The sequence below is a fragment of the Melospiza melodia genome, chromosome 1 (assembly GCF_035770615.1).
Source record: "Melospiza melodia melodia isolate bMelMel2 chromosome 1, bMelMel2.pri, whole genome shotgun sequence".
NCBI lineage: Eukaryota > Metazoa > Chordata > Aves > Passeriformes > Passerellidae > Melospiza > Melospiza melodia.
This window is the reverse complement of record NC_086194.1, coordinates 3,618,340-3,637,759: the sequence shown is the minus strand read 5'-3', so window position 1 is coordinate 3,637,759 and position 19,420 is coordinate 3,618,340. Positions and strand designations below refer to the sequence as shown.

Genomic DNA, 19,420 nt, shown 5'->3' with positions numbered 1-19,420 from the left:
ACCTCCCTGATTAAACAGGATTTCCTAGAACATTGAATTCAGGATTGTGTACAGATGGATTTTGAATATCTGAAGAGAAGGAGATTTTCTGGTGCTCCAAATAATGCAATAATTTTAAAATGCTGTTGGTCTCCTGCATTTAGGAAAATAAATTGAGCCCCTGGCCAATATGGTCAGTGGCACCTGAAAATCTGTCAGGCTTGCCACATGGAAGTGTCTCATTCTGAGCATTCTAAGTTGCTCTCCACACTCCACAGACATAATTAATCAGGTTTTCAGTGGGTTTTGTAGGAATTCAGACATCCAGCTCACGGGTGACCAATAAACCAGGAAGTTTCATCAGGTTTGCTTTTTCTCCTTTGAAATCTTTGGACAGCTCTGTAAAATCCAGCAGCTGTCAGAGAAATGAAGGGAAATTCAGCAAATTTCAGCACCAAAACAGAGAGGGTTCAATGATCCAAGTTTTTTGTCCATGTGTGAATTTCCATGTTTTACAGGCGTAGTCTATGAAGGATCATGTTCTGCTTAGAGAATCAGTTAAAACTGGTTTCTGTTGAAGGCATTAAAGGACCAAAAAACCAGCAAGAGACAACTGGGCTTCTCCAGCCCTTTGCAGTCCTCAGATCAGATAGAAACTTCTAGAAGAGAGTTCTAGATGCTGAGAATTTTAGACTTTCTGTACTGACAGACTCTGACTCCCAAGAAACCAATACATTTGACCTGAAGCGATAGAAAAAGCTTCCAAAATTGGTTGATGACACTAGGATTAGAAGTGTGCAGTTTAATTAGAAGTGTATAACATCACAAGGTGGAAAACTTAGAGTTTGGGGTTTTAGAATATAGTAATATATACAGAACAAGATAGAAATTTTAAAACAGAGACTAGTCCTTCCTCTTCTTCATCTTCTTCTTTATAAGTTTGAGCAGTATTTTGTAATTAAACAGAAACAGACTTTGAGTGATTAGTTACTATGTTAAAAGTGAAAATAATTTAAATGTAATTTTCTAATTAGATAGTTTAACATTAAAAATCCTTATAAAAAAAATAGTCAAGCATTTTATACCTTGTTAGTAGAATACTACAGAACTCCTTACCTGTGAGGCTGTAACATAAATAAGAAAAAATAAACATTTGAGTCAAGTATCTTCAGGTGCCTTCAATCCCAATCTCATTTAAAAAAAAAACACAGAACAAACAAACAAACAAAAAAGTGAAAACAAACAACAAGAACAAAACCCACACCAACAAAAATCCCCCAAAAAACCCCAAAAAACCCCCAAAACAATTCAAAAAACCCCACTAGCCAAAAACCAACATTATAATAGTGCCCCATGTGAGAATCAAACTCACAATCTTCAGATTATGAGACTGACGCTGGTGCTCATGTTCAGTTTCCGATCTCCCTGTAGGAGTGTAAGATTTTATAATGGACCAACTTAAATTTCCACTGCTCAGGCTCTAAGAAGCTGTGGAGTTGGTGACAGCCAAATCTCAAGCCAAAGCATTGAAATAAACTAATTTTATCATTCTCCAGGTTTTTAAAACTAATGGAAGCTGTTAAACTGAGAAGTCTGTTGCTCAGAGAATGGGAGTTAAAAATGCCTTTACTCTCAAGGTTTTTATTTTATGGGTTTTTGTTTTTTTTTTTTTGTGCAGGGGTCTTGCTTTTTGCTCTGCACAGGTTGATAATGAAAAACGTTGAAAATTTCCATTTATGTTTCTCTTCTCTTGTCTCGAAACTGTAGAAATTCTGCTTCATTTTAGCTGCAGCAAGGGGAATAAGACCCTTGTGAACTTTTCCCATTACTCCTGGCCCTATAAAACTTTCAGACTGTGTTTTGGAGAAGAAAAAGGAAATCTAACCAGCAAGTCACTGGGAATGTCTCATTTTCATAATTTATTAAAAGTATGTCATGGTCACCATTTTTTACTTTTTTGTCTTTCCCCCAGATAAACTTTGTGCTTTTTATTGGCATAATTGTGATACTTGTGCAGAAACTCCAGTCACCTGACATCGGGGGCAATGAATCCAGCATTTACTTGTAAGTACAAATAAAGCAGTAATCAATTTAAATTATTGATATACACATAGGAAAAACCCACAAAGTAAAAAAAGAAACCTCAGTTGAATTAGGCTGATTTTTGAAAAGAGTTCCAAGGTCTATTAAATTAATTTGATTTTTACTTTAATTTTTCAATCCATCAGCCATGAAAGTGCATTTTAATGCCAGCTTTCACATTTCTTTAAAAGGCCTATTAAATAAGCATAAATAGAAGATTAAAACCAAACCCAAATCTAATGTTTTTACATGTGAGTTATCTCAAAATTAACATATTGGTATAAAAATTGTTGTTATCCTCATGGGATGGTTGGTTTGCTGTGCTTCATAAGGTCCAGGACATGGTTCAAAGTTCACTGAAATCAACGAGATTTGGTGAAAAGTTTTAATTAATTTTATGCTGAATTGCAGTGTAGGAAGATCCCCTAGACATACTTACGTCCGTATTTCTTGTAAATTTAAATACATTTCACTTAAGCCCAACATTTCACACACACCCCCTTAAAATTGCTTTAGAATTAAAATTAAAAACACGAATCCTAAAATTTTCCTCTGGATGTTTGCAGCTTTGTGATTTACATGTTTTTTTTTTAAGCTGGAATCCTTTTTATTAGTTTCTATCTCAAAAGAGAGCAGAGGTTGACCAGTTGAGGTAGTTGTCATCATGATTTTGAGTGCATGCAGTCATTCTCCATATAAAAATTGTATAATCCTCCAGAATAACTAAGATATGGGGCAGCACCTCTGGTGCTGGCCTAAACACCACACACATTTGGTTTTGGGAATTTTTTGTGAGCTTGAGTGTTTTCTTGCACACATAGACATAGGTAGGACTATTTAATTTAGTACTAAATTCCTGATGAAAATAGACAAGCTATGAACACCTTAAATGAAACTAAAAGATGTTAGGGTAAAGTAAGAGATGCTTATTTGGTAGCAAATACAATTATCCAGTGATTAGTTTCACCCTAAGCAAGCACAATCATAATATACTGATGTCATTCATCTAAATGAGAATTTTCAGGGAAAAAGATGTCCTCCAGCTGCCTATTTTTCTTATTTTTCCCCCTTTATCTAGTTGAGATTTGCGTTAAATAATAATATTTTCCACATCAATTTTCATGTCTGTAGCCAGACATCCACTTACTGAAAGCATTGCCCCTTTCATCTTGCTCTAAACCGTGTTTCCACAGCTAAAAATAATGTTTTAAATTGATTCTGTGGGTGGATTTACTTCAGAAATAAAACTGAGGATGAGACTTAGTTAACTTGTGCATGGTCTGCCTAGGGCTTGCATGAAGGCTTGGATGTTCTGCTAGGAAGTCATCCCTGAGTTCTTGGAATTTAATGAACACCTGAGATGTGCAGAGCTGGTTCTGAGTCTGAATTTTTCAGTGCATGTTTGGTGTCTGCTGCACATCTCACAATATGAAGCAAAGCATGCCACGGACTCCAAAGATTTAACTGGATTATCAAACATCCCTCGTCATGCTGGATCAATATGGTGACTGGGTTTTGCTGGTGTTTTTCCTATGTGTATAGTTAGCCACCAAAACCAAGAGAAAACATCATATTTTCTGTTCCATTCGCTGCCATTATTTTTTTCCTCATGTTTTTTTGCAACTTTTATAACCGGGTGTGTATAAATCGATCTCGCATTGATGTATGTGTTATGGAGTGGAGTGTTGTTTATCCAAACAGATTTGACAGCAGAAAAGTTCACACAGGGACGATAAAAAGGAATGAAATTGAGAATTCTGTGCAGATATCCACCAGACAGAGTCAATATTTGTGCACACATACCCTGTAAAAAGAGAGTTTGTAAGGAAGGAAGACAATAGATCATAATCTGGTTCTGTCACCATATTGAAATATCTCACATTTAGACTCATATCAAGCATTTTCCGTGTTCTATTTTGCTGTTTCAACCTATTGTAGCATCATTCCATCAGACCAAATTCCTCATGCAGATCTTTATTCCAGAACATCTTTAAGCACTTTCCCTTTAGTAGGTGAGGAACGATGAGGTTGAGGAAGGATTTTCAGCCTGTTTCTGAAGGTAATACCTCATGGATCTGCAGCAGGGATTGAGATTTATTCTAATATCAGTCTTCCATTTTTTGGAATAACCAGACAGCTTGTGCTTCCATCATCAAAAAAAGAAAAAGTAAAATAAAATACCCCAAAAACTTGGCTACTTACTTTGAGCAGGATTTTTTTTTAATATGTTTGGTACTTATTTAGGTTCAGGTCCTTGTAATGTTTATTTTTGTTAGAAAAATCTACCTCTGGTTCTACTTCACAGACATGGTGGTGATGGTTCTGCAAAGCACTTAAGCCTGTATTTGATTTTTAAAGCCCCAGGGATGGGCTTAAATTCAAAGATTAATCATTTATTGCTACCACTGTGCATTCATTATTAAAATCTCCCGCTGGAGAAGTTGGCTGGGAGCTATGACAGGACCATGGCAGAAGAGAGCACTGCAGGGGAACTGAGGCTTAATTAATGCAGTGCAGCCACTGGAGAATATAAGATCTACCTTAAAATAAATGAAACAATCATTTGTATCATGTGCCATGCATTACCAGGATCTTACTGCCATTAAAAAAAATTTATACACTTCCTCTCTAAACAACCCGATCATTTAGGCTGACAAAAACTTGGGAACACGTTGTTGATTCCTCACAATTTTCCTGGAGTGGCCAAGAGCTTTGGTGGTTATAAACTTCCATTTTACCCACTTGTATGTCCAGTTATCCATCACCAGTCTCATTCCTCCCCAACCTTTCCTCATGCCTTAGTTCCCCTCAGAGCTGCCTGCATGCTGCTGAGACCCCAAAATCCCACCAGGTTCTGGGAGGGCAATCACTCCATCTTTGCTTTGCTGATGTTTTTGAGAGAAACTCCTCTTTACTGCTGAAAATACCGGGGGTCTCTAAAATACAGATTCATCAAAAAGTCTAAGCAGGTGAGGCAGGAATTCAAAAAGGAATAGAAGACACCTCATTAATGATAATATTTATTATTTTGAGTTATTTTTCTAAGAAACTTTCACACTTCCTCCCAATAGTCATCATAACCATGAGTTACTTTTTAGTGTGAGGAGTGCCAAAGATGTAAGATTTTTTTCTTGAAACATGTCTGGTTTCAGTTAATCTTGTGTCAGTCCTGAATAATCCTGCCAAATTAAGCATTGAACCAAAGCAAGATCAGTAATGCAAATGGAATAGATTTTTAGCTGAGGGATAAGTTCTGAGATCCCCAGGAGATGGGGAAACATAAAGAGCTATTGATTGTACTGTTAGAGTAATTAAGACAGCTATTAACGAAGTTCAGGCAGGTTTCTCACCCCAGCTGGTGAAATAAACAGCAGTAATGTCCCATGGTTACAGACATAAAATGGTTTGGGTTGGAAGGGGCCTTCAAATCATCCAGTGCCACCCCCTGCCATGGGCAGAGACGCCTTCCACTATCCCAGGTTGCTCCAAACCCTGTTCAACCTGGCTTTGAACAATTCCAGGCATCCAGGGGTAACCACAGCTGCTCTGGGCACCCTGTGCCAGGGCCTCACCTCCCTCACAGTGAATAAGTTTTTCCCAATATCCAATCTAAACCTACTGTCTTTCCATTTAAAGCCATTTCCCCTTGTGACATGTCCTATTTAATCTCACAGAACAAATGACTATGTCTTGAATTGGTGCCAGTATTTTCCATGTAGTTATAAATTAATTAACATGATTCCAAACAGAAAGAACCCCCTGATTTTAGCAGTCTTCAATTGCAGTTTGTAAATATCAGTGAAGGCTGACCTAGAGCAGAGGCTGGACAGAGTTAAAGAATAAAGCAGGGATTTATTCAAAGGATCTCCTCCATGGATGCACCTTGGGCAGCACCAGAGCCCAGCCAGGGCTGCACCCAAGATGAACCAAAATGGCCCCAAAATGCACGAGCGCTCCCGGGGTCTCTCCCTGGGATCAGCTCTGCTCCATTTGCACCTTGCAGTTCATTGTCCCATTCCAGCTTTAGCCCAGGCAGTCCCACCCTGCTTGTTTTTCTCTCTCCAGCCCACGGTGTTTGTGCTCCTGGGCTGAGATTTGGATCGTTTGTCCTTGGTGCCCAGCTGGAGCAGGAATTGTTTTGTCTCCCTGCTCTGTGCACAGAGCTCACCATGCCCTCATGTGGAGCTCAGACCCACACACTAAAGCAGCACAGAATCTGAAAATATAAAAGCTAAAACCTGAGGCACCAGAAGTAGCAGATTATTTTAGGGTTAGTTACCCCAATCTTATGAGAGCCAAGTAGCACCATATCAGGAGTCCATGAATTAAATGGGATCTCACAGTCCTGATGACTGCAAACACATATTCACAACCCTACAATGGCTGGTTCAGCACCCAGAGCAACCCATCAAGCCCACACTATTTGCTTGGATTTATCATCTCTCAGTTTCTTCCATGGAATTTTAGGAAATGGATAATAAAGTGATCTGGCAAGACTTCACTCTTTTTACCATGAAAAATCCAGCCAACAGTGTGTAAACTGGTACATCAAAATCTTTTTTTCAAACATCCTGGTTTTGGCCAAGTTGTTGTAGAAAGAGTACATCAACCCTCAAAAAAAACCCAAAAAACCCCCATGTTTCTACAAAGATGCCGACACAAGGCTTAAATTCACGCTGTTATTTTCACAAGCATTGTTGCATTGCTGAAATATTCACTCTAGAGAGAAAATCATCAGTATCACTACCAAAACCCACCACTATTATATTTTAGTAGGTGCATGATGTAGATGCATGCTGGAATAGCCCTTAAGATTAAAAAGACCCACACATTTCCATTAAATCTTTGTTTTTTTCATTCATTTTCAAGTATCAAGCACATGTAACTGAAAAAAAAAATCTTCTTTTTATTTTATTATGATTTCCAGTTTATCACGACTGGTATAATTTGGGAGGGGGAAGCTTGTTTCTGCTTTTGCTTTGACAGATTCTTCATAAATTTTGTATCACATGTTGAAAGCTCAATGAAAAGAAAACAAACCCCACATATATAATCTAGCTAATTCAGGTCTACCTCATTCCTCCAATCAGCATCTTGCTGGAAAGAAAGGAGAATCAAGGCATATATCATAGGTAGGTATGATTTTACCTATGCTGCAACCTAGAGGGTTCAGGGCAGCAGAAGCAATGTTGTAACCCAGATGTTTTGGTAAACAACACTCCTCTAAAAATTCACCTCCAAAGTCTCTGGAATCGCAGTGATTCATTCTGCTACCGCTTTGTCTTGCTGCAAGCGCTCAGAGTGCCAGAGTTGGTAATTACTGACAGGGTCTTGGTGCCCAAAAGGCTGATTTTTTGACAAGCAGATGGCAGATGTTGGATGGACAGCGTGTTCTCTAGGAGGGCGCTGCAATTTCTGACCCCCAGGTGCTGCCAGATGGGTGCTGGGGGCACCCAACGACCCAGCAGCAAAAGGAACTCGTGTCCTTGGGGTAATCCTTTCCCACCGCAGGAAAATCCACTGGGAAACACTGATGGTGGTCATCTGATGTCAGTGCATGGTCAGCAAGGACCTAGTGCTCATTTCTGAGGAATGCCAGGGGAGTAGATGCTGCTTGGATCGACATTAATTCTTGATTTCTTTATTTAAAGTGCTAAAAAAAAAATGTGCTCATTTCCCTCCTAGACTTTTCATGTGAATTGCCCAAGGCAAATTATTATTTTGGGTACTGGTTTGATTTTTTTTTACTATTTTTTACTTTGGACGTTTTGGGTGGAAAGGATGGGAGTGTTCATTTGTGCCAACCTTTTCAAGCAGATCAAACCTCAGTGTACTCATTAGGAATTTAAGATCATGCAGGCTTTGTACCATAATTAGCAGGAGTGCAATTAACAGGGATTTATTTATTTTCAGATAAAATAATCAAAAGCCCTATTCTGCTTTGATTACCTATCTGTGGTTTCAATTGCTGGAAAATCAAACAGCACAGAATATTTAGTGTGTTTATATAATGTCCCTGGGAGCTGTTATTGCTACTGAACAACTGAGGGTAAAATGCACCTAAATCCCTCAGGTGCCTGTGGCAAGGATAGGAAGGTGAATTTTTAGTTGTCAAATCTACTTTCCCAACATAAACATTGCCTTTCATCCAGTGCATCTTTTACATTCTTACATAAATGATGAGATTCAATCTCTTTCTACCTGGAAAAGGGTTTTGTTATCTCATGGGCCACCAGCCAGAGGAATATTCCAGAAGAGCAAATCAATATTTATAAAGGATATTCCATTCCGGAAGAGCAAATCAATATTTATAAAGGAAATTCCATTTCCAATCATAAACAAGCACCTGACCAGAGCTTTGGCGAGATTTAATGTTGAAATCATGGATCACAAATCTTATCTCTTGTTCATGGAAAAGGGTTCTGTTTCTATTATTTGGAAATCTTTAGAAGGCAGATTTTAGGGTGCAAGGCCTTGGCCTGCACAGGTGGTGTCTGTGTGGAGGAGGCTGACTCCTGTCCTTTTTTCTCTTGTAGAAGAATTGAAAAATAGGCTGACTTTGTCTTTAACACTATATCTGTGGCTGTAAGGCATTTTTATGGGAAATTTTATGGTATAAATGGATATACAGACAGACAAAAGGATACAATGGTGATTTTTGTTGTCGATGAACTCATGCGATTTTGAAATCTGCCTGGGTTTCACGTGTAAGAATTCTCTAATGATGACTTAAAATTTCTCCTTGGCTCCATGATCTCCAGCCTTAAAGAACAAAGTTCTTTGCCCAAAAGAGCAAAGCACAGACTTTTTCCCCCCCATTTGTCACAAGAGCAAGCCATGAACTGAAAAAGAGCAATTTTGCATTAGAAGAGAAGCCACTAAAAGATGCTCCTTCTCTTGAAAGCTCAAGGAGGTGTGCAGGTTAGTGAGGGAGAGAATAATGCCAGGTTTTATCCAACACTGCAATCCTCTTTATAGAAATGATTTTTTTTAAGAAAACACAGCAAAGCTTGCTGCACTCTCAACAGTTCTATCGAGGGTTGGATTAGCCCCAACAGCCCTGTTTCCACAGAGTTTGAGGCACCAAAAAAAGGCTAAAGAGCATTTTGTGAGTTTCCATTGAAATGTTGACGTCATGTATCTGGAAATTTCAGATATAAACACTTTTCAAAGATAGCACCAAAGCCATCATGGCTTGATTGCCTTAACTGGTATGGAACAGAGCTCAGAACATCCAGGGGCTCAAGCCAGAGGGATTTATACATAAATGCTTGCATCTGTAGGGTGCCTGTGTAAATTTAGGATTTTGCCCATGCATGTGCTGTCTGAAACATTTTAAATATCTAAAATTGTTCCAGCCTTGCTGCTTTAAAAGGCCACAAATACTTTAGCAATGTGCACAATATAAAGCTTCATATCGTAAAGGGAGAGTGGCTGCATTTCACTAAATTTGCTGTAACCTTGTACATTTTGCCACACACTGGAGCTTCCTGATTAGCAAAAATGAGGTAGCTTTCAGGAGGAAAATGCAGAATGGATCTCGAATGTGCTTCTGAAGTCACTGCACTTGGTCAGAGTGAAAAATCTAATTTTGATGTGTATTGATAGGCTTCAGTTGTCATGGAGATCAGCAGGATGGGGAACGTCCAGTGCCCAAGGCCACTCAGCTTTTGGAATTAGCCACGAATTTGGGTGCAGGATCTTTTATCACAGCAACTTGCTTAGATCCTGGGAAAAATAATGGGTTTGGAGGATCAGAAAAAATTTCAGAAGTTTCAAATTGAGCGTTTGTGGTATTTTTGAGGTCCCCAGGATGAAGGAGGAATTGAGAATCTGACTCCATGTTCTTAGAAGGGTAATTTATTATTTTATGTACTTATATTACATTAAAGAATGCTACACTAAACTATACTAAAGAATAGAGAAAGGATACAGACAGAAGGCTTAACAAGATACTAGAGAAAAACTTGTAACTCTTTCCAGAGTCCCAACACAGCTGGCTGTGATTGGTCATTAAGTCAAAACAATTTACATGTTGGATAAACAATCTCCAACCACATTCCAAAGCAGCAAAACACAGGAGAAGCAATCAGATAATTATTGTTTTCATTTTTCTCTGAGGCTTCCCAGCTTCCCAGGAAAAGAAATCCTGATAAAAGGATTTTTCCAGAAAATATGGCAGTGATAAGTGTTCAGTTGGGAATATCCAAAGCAGACCATTCTGGCTATTTGTCCTTTTCCTCATGCATTGCTCATGTCTGAGTTTGCTGGTTTGAGTGCACTGCTAGACTGAAAGGGATAGATCTGAATTCTTCGTCCCCAAATCAGTTTGCACCTCTGATCCTTTGAATCGGTTATTTAATGTAAAGGCAAAGGTAGAGCTGAGGCAGCTGGTCATGCATCAGTTAATGTGAGACTGCAGGAAATGGGGAATAATTCTGACATCTCTGATCCTGAACGTGCTTCCAACTTATACCAAGGCTCAATGCCCCCCAGCAACCATGGTCTTCCACTTAGTTTTTCCCACCATTCACACTTTTGCCTCTATCATATGAGGGCAACAGGAATTTACTTTCCCCTCAGTGTCTCTGTTTCTCCTTGCCATTGATTTCTTGTGTCTCACTTCAGCAGCTGGCATTGTTTCACATCCAGTGGGATTAGTTTTACATCTGGAGGATTTTTAGGCTGTACTCCAGGCAAGTGCACAGCCTGAGGTAGTGAGGGGACGAGGAGGATGGTGCTGTCCCAATGCAGAAGGTTTTTTGATCTGGAAAGACAAATTTCTTGTGAGGATCTTGTGATCCTAACAATGTGTGTCCAAGGAGCTGTGTGGTGCAAAGCAGGCAATCAGTTTTCTAAGAACAAACTCTGCCTGCCCTGGAGAGTAAAAGAATATCCTCAAAGGCCACCAGGCTATAGAGGCTTAATATAGAATGAAGTCTCAATGAATGTCGTTGAAAAAAATGCAAACTAGCTCAAGATAGGACCAATCCAAGGTTCATATCACAGTCTTAGTACCACCTGTATCATTACTGAGGGATTTCCAAGGTGAAATTCCTCTTTATATTTATATTTTCAATGAAAACATTGGAGTTTTTCAGCTGATTAAGTGTCTGCAAGCCCAGGCTTTTTCAACAAAGGCAGTGCTCTCTTTTTTCATGAAGGAGAGTTGCAGAGATGGGTTGTACCGTGAATCTGCAGGGATATTGTAGAACATGCACGGCAGGTGAGTCAAAACAGTGTAGCTGAAGCTTCAGAGCTGCAAATTGTACAAACCCAGTGTAGTTACACTGATGCTGAGCTCTGCCAGCTGACAGGAGCCAAAGCCTGTCTGTAATGCTTGAAAATCCACTTCTTGTGTCAGCTGGGACAACAAACTCTCTGTGGGCTTTGCTCATGTGATTTCTTTCAAGGACAATGAGCTAAATCCCATTCTCAGACATTTATGCCTGGATTTGGATATGCACATTCTTCTTTTGAAGCAGTAAAGTATTCAAAATGTTAATTTATGCAACAATATCATTTGGCATGGTGCATTTTTCTCATTGAACATTATATTTTCTGCTGCACCTCAGTGATGTTACTGCACCTCCATCAGAATTATTCCACAGTGCACGACCTGGATCTGTGCTCTGCTCTCAGAGACAATAACACAGCCTGGGAAAACAGGAGCTCCAGAATTAATACAGGGCGAGGATCAGGACACAGAACCTTGAAGCTACAGTTGTTTTTGTTGGAAGAATTGTGCCCTCTGCTACCAGCTTTATTCTCTAGAGCACAGGCAAATATTAGGCTTAATCTCTTCATTATTTAATTCCAAGTATAGCAATGGTGTTCTTCTTTTTATGTCCACTCTGCAGAAGTTAGAAAAGGCAAGAATGAGCACTGTAGTTAGGATTTATGGCACTCTTTGACCATTCTGTTTCACCTTCAAGCCTCAGATCTACTCAAGGGTCAGATTTACTGCACAAAACGTTCCAGTCCAAATTCACATTTATTAAACATTGTTTTTAACCACAGCATTAATCTGCAAGCAGTCATTCAGCTTCAGCTTCTTATTTTGGTGGCATTAGCAAGGAAAAGTAGAACTCTAGGTAACAAGGCTAAGAGTTTGGGATTTGTTTTCCATTAAAGGCTAGACACAGTTTTTTTATGTTTTTAGGTTTTTTTTTTCCCATGAAGGACACAATATTTTGTACTTTTAGCAAGACAGCAGGGCATCGACCTGGTTTAATAAATCAGTCCTGCTGGGCTCCTTCCACAGTCAGTAGAGACCTACCCAGTCCAAAGACTAAAATCCTTTAGTACAGCTTATTTCAGTTTAAACAAGTTCAAAATAGGTCAGGTAAATCTGACTTTATGGCCTGTTTCTCACCAAGCTGGCATGGGGTGACAAGGAAAAAGGCACACAGCTAAAAATTAGGGGAGATGCAACTAAAAGACAACTTTGCTGAGGAGCACCTGGGCTTACTCTGTGTCTGGATGAGAGGGTGAATGGTTCTGCCTGCACACAGTGGGTCAGAGCTGCAGAGATGGAATTGTATGATCTGTTGCTCACAGAATAAGTTCTGTTTTCCAAACTGCTCCATCTGGTCTGTAAGGGCGTGGGGTTTGTAAATGTAGCTGGTGTTTCAAAGGGAAGCAAGTGCAGCTCCAGGGAATCCTCAGCTCCTGAGCAGCAAGGAGAAGATGTCTCCCAGCCTAGAGAAGTATCAGCTGAGGGGAAGAGTGTGTGTGATATAAATTATATATATTAGACAGACCTACTTTTCAATTTTCTCCTCTCTCTGCCATACAATTTCTCTGCTTCCACTTTGGTTAACTTTCTACTGTATTTTCAGTGCTTTATTTCATTGATTTGTTTCTTCATTCCTTCTCCTGCTACTGCACAGCTGCCAATCCTACTCATGGTGAGGTTACATAGAATTACTCAAGCAGGGTGCACAAAGATTCTCCAGGAGGAGCAGTTTTAATTTGCATGAATCAAGGTCTACCTTTATTGCATTTCCCAAAGGATTCCCCTTCAGCACATTCAGAGACAAGGCACAAACCTCATCATTCCCCACGTGTCGGTAGCGACCTAAATTCAGAACCCTGACCATTTTCATGATGGATGTACTTGGATAATGCAGCATAACCTGGATCAGCATGCTCGTTTCCCTCCTCTTAAGCACCTCTGCGACATCCAGAATGGAATTACAACTCCTTTTTGTGTTCTCTCTCATTCGCATCGAGACGCCCAGGTTGTTGGGCAGCCTTCAGCCACATCATCCATGGCTCATTTCACCCCGGGAGTGTTTAACTTTTTCTTTCCCCTTCCACCCCTAGCACCCTCCCTCTTCCTCCCAGATGCAGCTGCAGTCCCTGCCCAGGACACTTGCGGTGAGACTCAGCTTGTTTGCCTTTAGCTGTCTAAAGTCTCGTGCTCGATCTGAGCGGTCCAGTCGTCGTCTATGGTCACTCGGGGACACCAGGGCACCTCCGTCAGACAGAGCATCCCCTGTGCCTTAGATGTCTCTGTCTCACAGGCCAGCTCAAGCCTGGAAGTCCCTGCTCTTTCCCTGAGTGAGTTCAAGGTGATAGTTCAGTTTGGAATCTGTCTTTGGCACGTAGAGTTAGATGTGACCGACTCCGTTCTCTGTGTGCCTACAGAGGTCTGAGGATCCTGCCCTGATTCGTGCAGTGTTTTCATAGCCATGCTCTCATTTTGATTCATTTTTCTTATATTTGTCTATTTTATTCCTCCTTCATGTTTGTTTTTTTTTTTTTTTTCTGGTTCCTGCCTCCTCTGTCTCTTCTCTCTTTCTCCCTTTCCTTCCACCAGTGTCTTTACTTTGATAATAAAGAAAGTTTGTAAAGTAAAAGGGGAGGGAGAAAGGAAACAAAATGTCTATAAATTCTGTACTCTAAAGATATGGGACACTTAACACCATCTAAAATCAGAGAGGTGAATCTATCAAAATTAGAAATGGCAGAAAATAAGTGCTAACAGCACTAAAATGTTAAGGTTTTCCTAAGAAGTACTAGCATTGTTTTCCATCCCAAACCTGTGTGTCAATGTCTCCTCACTGGGTGTGGAGCAGCAGTTAATCCATAGATAATATTTTCAAAATCAAGTCTGTTTTTTTCAATAATTCTAGTAAATACCAAGTGCTGTCACATTAGATCTCTTCACCAGGAAAAGCTGTAAAAAAAATCAATCCCTGTCAAATGAAACAGGACATAAGCAGTGAGGGAAACATGGATGGGAATTTATTTCTAGGTTGCCATGGCAACATTAAGTATATCATTGAAGGCCACAAACCTCTACAACAACCCATGGCTAAGACTTTTCAAAGTGATTATTGATTTTTTAGATGTTTCCTTTTCAGGCTCTGTGCCTTAATATGCCTCATAAGTGCTTCTTTTCAACACAGGCTGAGCAGCCCTCTTGTGGTAAAAATTGGTCTGAGAAATGTGTTTCAGATCAAGTGATCAAAAAAATGAGTGGCACTCAAAATCCATAGTCACTTCTGAAAGCCTCAGTCACAATAAAATGGAGCTATCCCTTAAACCTCCTTGCTCATTTTTGATCAGTCTGAGTGGACAATTAATGCCCAACTCAGCTCTGTGAAAAGCAGGTGGTGCAAAAATCTAGCACAGAAATTCTAGTGCAAAAGGAGCAGTCATTTTCATCTTTACATCCAAAAAATGAAATTTATTTTATGAGTTGAAACATGGTGACTATATCCGTTTGCTGGATGTGTCCATGCCCCAAGACTCTATTCTTTCCAGCTCTAATACTGTAATATTTAATAACAACACAGTTATCAGGCTTTAATTATCCAACAGGAAGTCAATCTCCAGAAATGGGGATTGACTTAAAGGAGTTAAAAGTAGGGAGAAATTTAGTATATTTTCAATTCATCCTGGTTTAGAGTTCAGATTTATAAATTCCATGAGTTGTGAACACAGATCTTAGACTGCATAACAGAAACACAGTTGGGTTTGTTTGAACAAACTTCAATGTTTTCCTGGAAGGCAATTGCTTTAAAAATCAACTTTTATTATCCTTTATATCAATGGAGATTTATCCTTTATTATCCTTTATATTAATGGAGACTTACTCCGGGTACTCAGTGGTGTTTGGTGTTCATTCCATCCTACAGTGGACATCTAAAACATGTCAGATGTACCTGGCCAATAAATGTGTATTTCTCTCTCAACTGTTTATTCTGATGATTCTCAGGGTCCTGAGGATGCCCATTTTGCTTACACATCTGTACTGTAAACATCCAGCCTCTCCTGAGGTGAATCCCACCAAAACAACCACGTGTTGAAAACAAAACAAAAATTTTCCCCTTGAAAGTCGACAAGAAACCACTATTTTCAAATTTCATATTTTTTATCCTAGATATAAAATTTCACATGGGATCCCTCCAAATGCCTCCATGTTGAAGAGTGATTGATTTAAATGAGCCTCTCCTGGCTGGTTGGAAAGGAACTATTTTGTTCTCTGTTCCTAGAATCCAACATGCAGGGATCAGGGTCTGCTCCACAGTGTATGAGGCTGCTGCTTTGATGAGCACACTGTCTTAAAAAAAAAATCAGTGGTATCTCCAAAATTACCAGCCAGACTGGAAATTCCAGTATGGAATTCAAATTCCATACTGAGCTCCCTCCCCATCACCAAAGAAGATGGAAAAACAGCTTTGGTGTCCTTACTAGAACCTTTTGTTAAAAACAACAGATCCACACCGCAACAAAAATGAGGATTAGACCTTAGATTGATCCCCGTCCTACGAGTTTCTGTTACTCTCTGATTGTTCTCCATGAGCATGCAGTCTACTCTCATTTAACCCGTTGTTCTGTGACCCCTGTACCAAACCAGACCGCGCAGGTCCTGTGTATTTCGGATACGTTAGCGCTGCCCCCCTGCCCCCAGGGTGTTTGACTTTTGGTTTGCCCGTGAATCAGCACATCACAAGGGCCAGCAACAGCCAGCGCACTTCAATTTTTATTTGATTTTTTTGATTTCTGCTTCAGTCAAGCAGCTGGTTCGTGCTGTGAGTCCATCCTGTCGTGTCCACTTTCCATCTTTGTGAACGTGTCTCATGAAATGTGTTGAAAGTGACCTACCTTGGCCTGTTCACGATATGCTGAAAAAAATGCTAATCTTGTCATATTTAGCAGCTGCGTTCAGAAATGCTACTGTAAGCCTAAGAGGGCTAACCAGCACTCTTGCAAGATGTCAGAACTATCAACCATTACCCTGTAAGTGTACGCACTCCTGTGACATTACTGTGTGTGTATGACGCATGTTGCAGTTAAATGAGTGGATGAGAGCAGAGGGGAAGTAACCAGAGAGCAAAGCCTTCATTTAGTTCTTGTTGCATGTAGAATTTTTTTCTTTGTTCTTGTTCTGTGCTTTTGCCTATGCGCCACGATCGAGGGTTTTAGGGTTGTTTTAATTTTCTTTTTTTTTTTTTTTAATTTTTTTTTTTTTAATTATGGCTGATGCTATTGATGGTTTTGGGTAGTGTCTGTACAGAACTAATAGCTGCTCTTTATTGTACAGCAAAGAGGTGAGCACCTTCATACTGAGAGAAAATGTTTCTCCTGAAAAGTTTCCTAGAATAAACTGGGTGAGGTTGATTCAATCAGACCCTCAGTGGGTATAAAACATCTTTTGTCCATTGAACTGAGTGAAGTTAACTTAATAAACACCCAGGGGTGAGGAAAGGCTATAGCTGACCTAATATCAAAATGAATTGTGTCCGTCATAAGTTATAGAATCACTGAGTTGGAAAAGACCTCTCAGATAATCAAGTTCAGTCCAATATTGTCAAATATCATAAAATATAGAGTGAGGCATCCAGAAGAGTGAATAAAAGCCATTCATCCAAGAGTTGTGTGCATTAATCACTATCCCATAGTCCATCTGACCCCTTGCTCCTTGCACAAGAAGCCCACAGGTTTTCACAGATTCATGGAATCATTAAGGTTGAAAAAGAACTCCAAGGTTATCCTCTCTTTTTGTTTAGATGAGGTGCAATTTCAGACATCTATAATATGTTTTCTGGTGATGTGTCTCCTGAATTTCACAACAGTTTTGTAAGTGTGAACCAACATTCTCTGAGGTGTCCTGGCACACAGACCCCCAACTCCAGGATTTTGCTAAAGAATATTTAGTAGTTATCTTCAACACTACTAAGGAAAAAAGATTGGTTTGTAACTTAACTGGATATATGGTTATGTTTTTAGTTAAGAAAAAAAAACTAAAGTGAATTTTCTGTGTGATTTCATATATCTTTGAGGTATTTAAGAAATAGAACAATGGAGATGCTGAAAAACATTCAGTCAGCAGACTGGAACCCAGCAAAGGCAGATAGAAATAGAGAAGACAAAAAGGAGCAGCTCCATTTGCTCCACAGAGAGCAGCTGAAGACTAAGCACAATTAGGTAAAACTAGGAGTTAGGTTTAGGAGGAGATAGTTTGAAATATAAAGTTCAGTGCCTAATGGACATTCTGATGCAGCACAGAAATCCCGTTGGGCCTTTGCAGAGAACCAAATTTTACATTAAATGCGATGTTTCTGAAAGATGGGAGACTGATAACTCTCTAAGGTGAAATCCTCTACATAGTCAAGGGCAAGAAGAGTTCAGCCCGAACAGGAGGTATTTAAACCTATGTTTTTTGTGTCTGTTGAAGAATGAAAGTCTTGGTAAGCTTCTCTGCTTTTCAAGTCCTAGGTCTGAAGATGTGGTTTATGCATGGGAGAATTAAAAATCTGGAATCATTCAGGTGTTACCTCAAGTGTTTTGGAAGTGATGCTGCAGACCTAGTTAACTTTTGGAAAAGATCTGTCAGGGAGATTATGAGGTTCCTGAAAGTCACTTTAATATGTTCAGCATTTTGTGATAAAATAGATCCTTCAGTTTATTAAACGTGAGCTGTGTTGAGCATTTCATTACAATGACATCCTTTGCCTTCATGGTTTGCTCTTTATCCTTCAATTTGAAATATTGTCACGATTCTTTTTTGCACAGTTTTATCACAGAGATGATGAATGAATCTTTGGCCAGAGAAATTGGGTTCCTCTAATCTAAACCTCACAAATCTACAGGCCTGAATTTTTTTGTGACAAACTCAGTCCAGGGTCCCTTTGAGGTCAATGGATGGATATAGGATATGATAAGAATTTCCTTAGGGGCAGAGGATTTGTCCTTTTGTGTCAGTGATTCTTGCTCTTCATTGACAATAAAGGGAATTTAAGTCTGCATTTAATTTAACTAAAATAGATGCCATCATTGCAGATATGTCACAGCATTAAGTTAATCAATATATACATAAATAGATGTACTCAATACCCACAGGGTTTACAACAGGAGTCACCTCTTGTTCAAAAGACATCTGTAGCACACAAGAATTATGTTTTAAAAGTGTATTTTTCTCTGCATTAACTTTAGAGACAATTCTAAAATAATTTCATTATCAATATCTACGCTATGTATTTCCAATCCTCGATGAGGTGAATGTTGCTTTTCAGGACTACACACCTTGATGTCTTCATTGCAAAAGTTTATATTTGATCAAAGTATTTGACTTAAGACAGCTTTTAAGCTAGGCAATTCTCTTACTGTAGAGAGGCAGGACTAAATGGCAAAACAACCATATGATCGTCCTTCAAAGTCTATGGTTTGGAGATTTTTGCTTCTTTTTTGATTTTTTTCTCTCAAAAAGGTTCAGAGGTTGAGACTTCAGCAGTCTCCTTACTAAATGTGGATGTGCAATGGAAACATAAAAGCATGATTCTTACAAATACTGGTCAGATTAGACAGTGTTCTTATTTAGGTAATCCTTTAGCATAAAGTTCTAATTTCATTATTCCATAGAGCAGTGAGGGAGAACAGAGGACACCATTATTTGTCTGTACTAACACTTAATGGAAAGTCCACATTCATAGCCATGCTACTGGAGAAAGTTTCATATTTGAAGTGATTTTAAGGAAAGTAATGACTGGAAAACAGAATGTCAGCCTCAACAAAAGTTTGTATTCAAATTGTTTGGGGTTTTTTTTTAAGACTTTCCTCTCCCTGTGGGAATGTGAACAAGGCTTTTGCTTGATATTTTGGAAAACATTATCTTCCAAACAGCCACTTGAACAGTTATTGTCCTCAGAACTTCTAGATCCACCCCCTCCAAGTTTCTTACCTGTCTGAAAGAGTGGGGGAAGAAAAGAGAATTAATATCTTTGGCTGTTACACACCTGAGAATTCCACTATATCCTTTAAGACTTTCATTCACTGTTGCACAGAAACTTAAATATCTCACAGGACCTGCTTTAAGTCTTCTCTCTTCCCAGAGTTCCTGAAAAAA

At 39.3% G+C, this 19,420-nt stretch overlaps 1 protein-coding gene across 15 annotated transcripts in view; it reads left to right on the top strand.

Annotated features, from left to right (window-relative positions):
* The window catches only part of ADCYAP1R1 (ADCYAP receptor type I), a 159,664-nt gene that overhangs the window by 125,565 nt on the left and 14,679 nt on the right, over positions 1–19,420 (top strand). For 8 of the 15 annotated variants that reach the window (XM_063173716.1, XM_063174279.1, XM_063173633.1 and 5 more), the window contains 3 exons: positions 1,952–2,043; positions 13,390–13,443; positions 16,231–16,314. In XM_063173716.1, coding sequence (XP_063029786.1) covers positions 1,952–2,043; positions 13,390–13,443; positions 16,231–16,314 — 230 coding nt within the window. The remainder of the gene's footprint in view (positions 1–1,951; positions 2,044–13,389; positions 13,444–16,230; positions 16,315–19,420) is intronic. The other 7 variants (XM_063174613.1, XM_063174448.1, XM_063174530.1 and 4 more) reach the window with 4 other exon arrangements.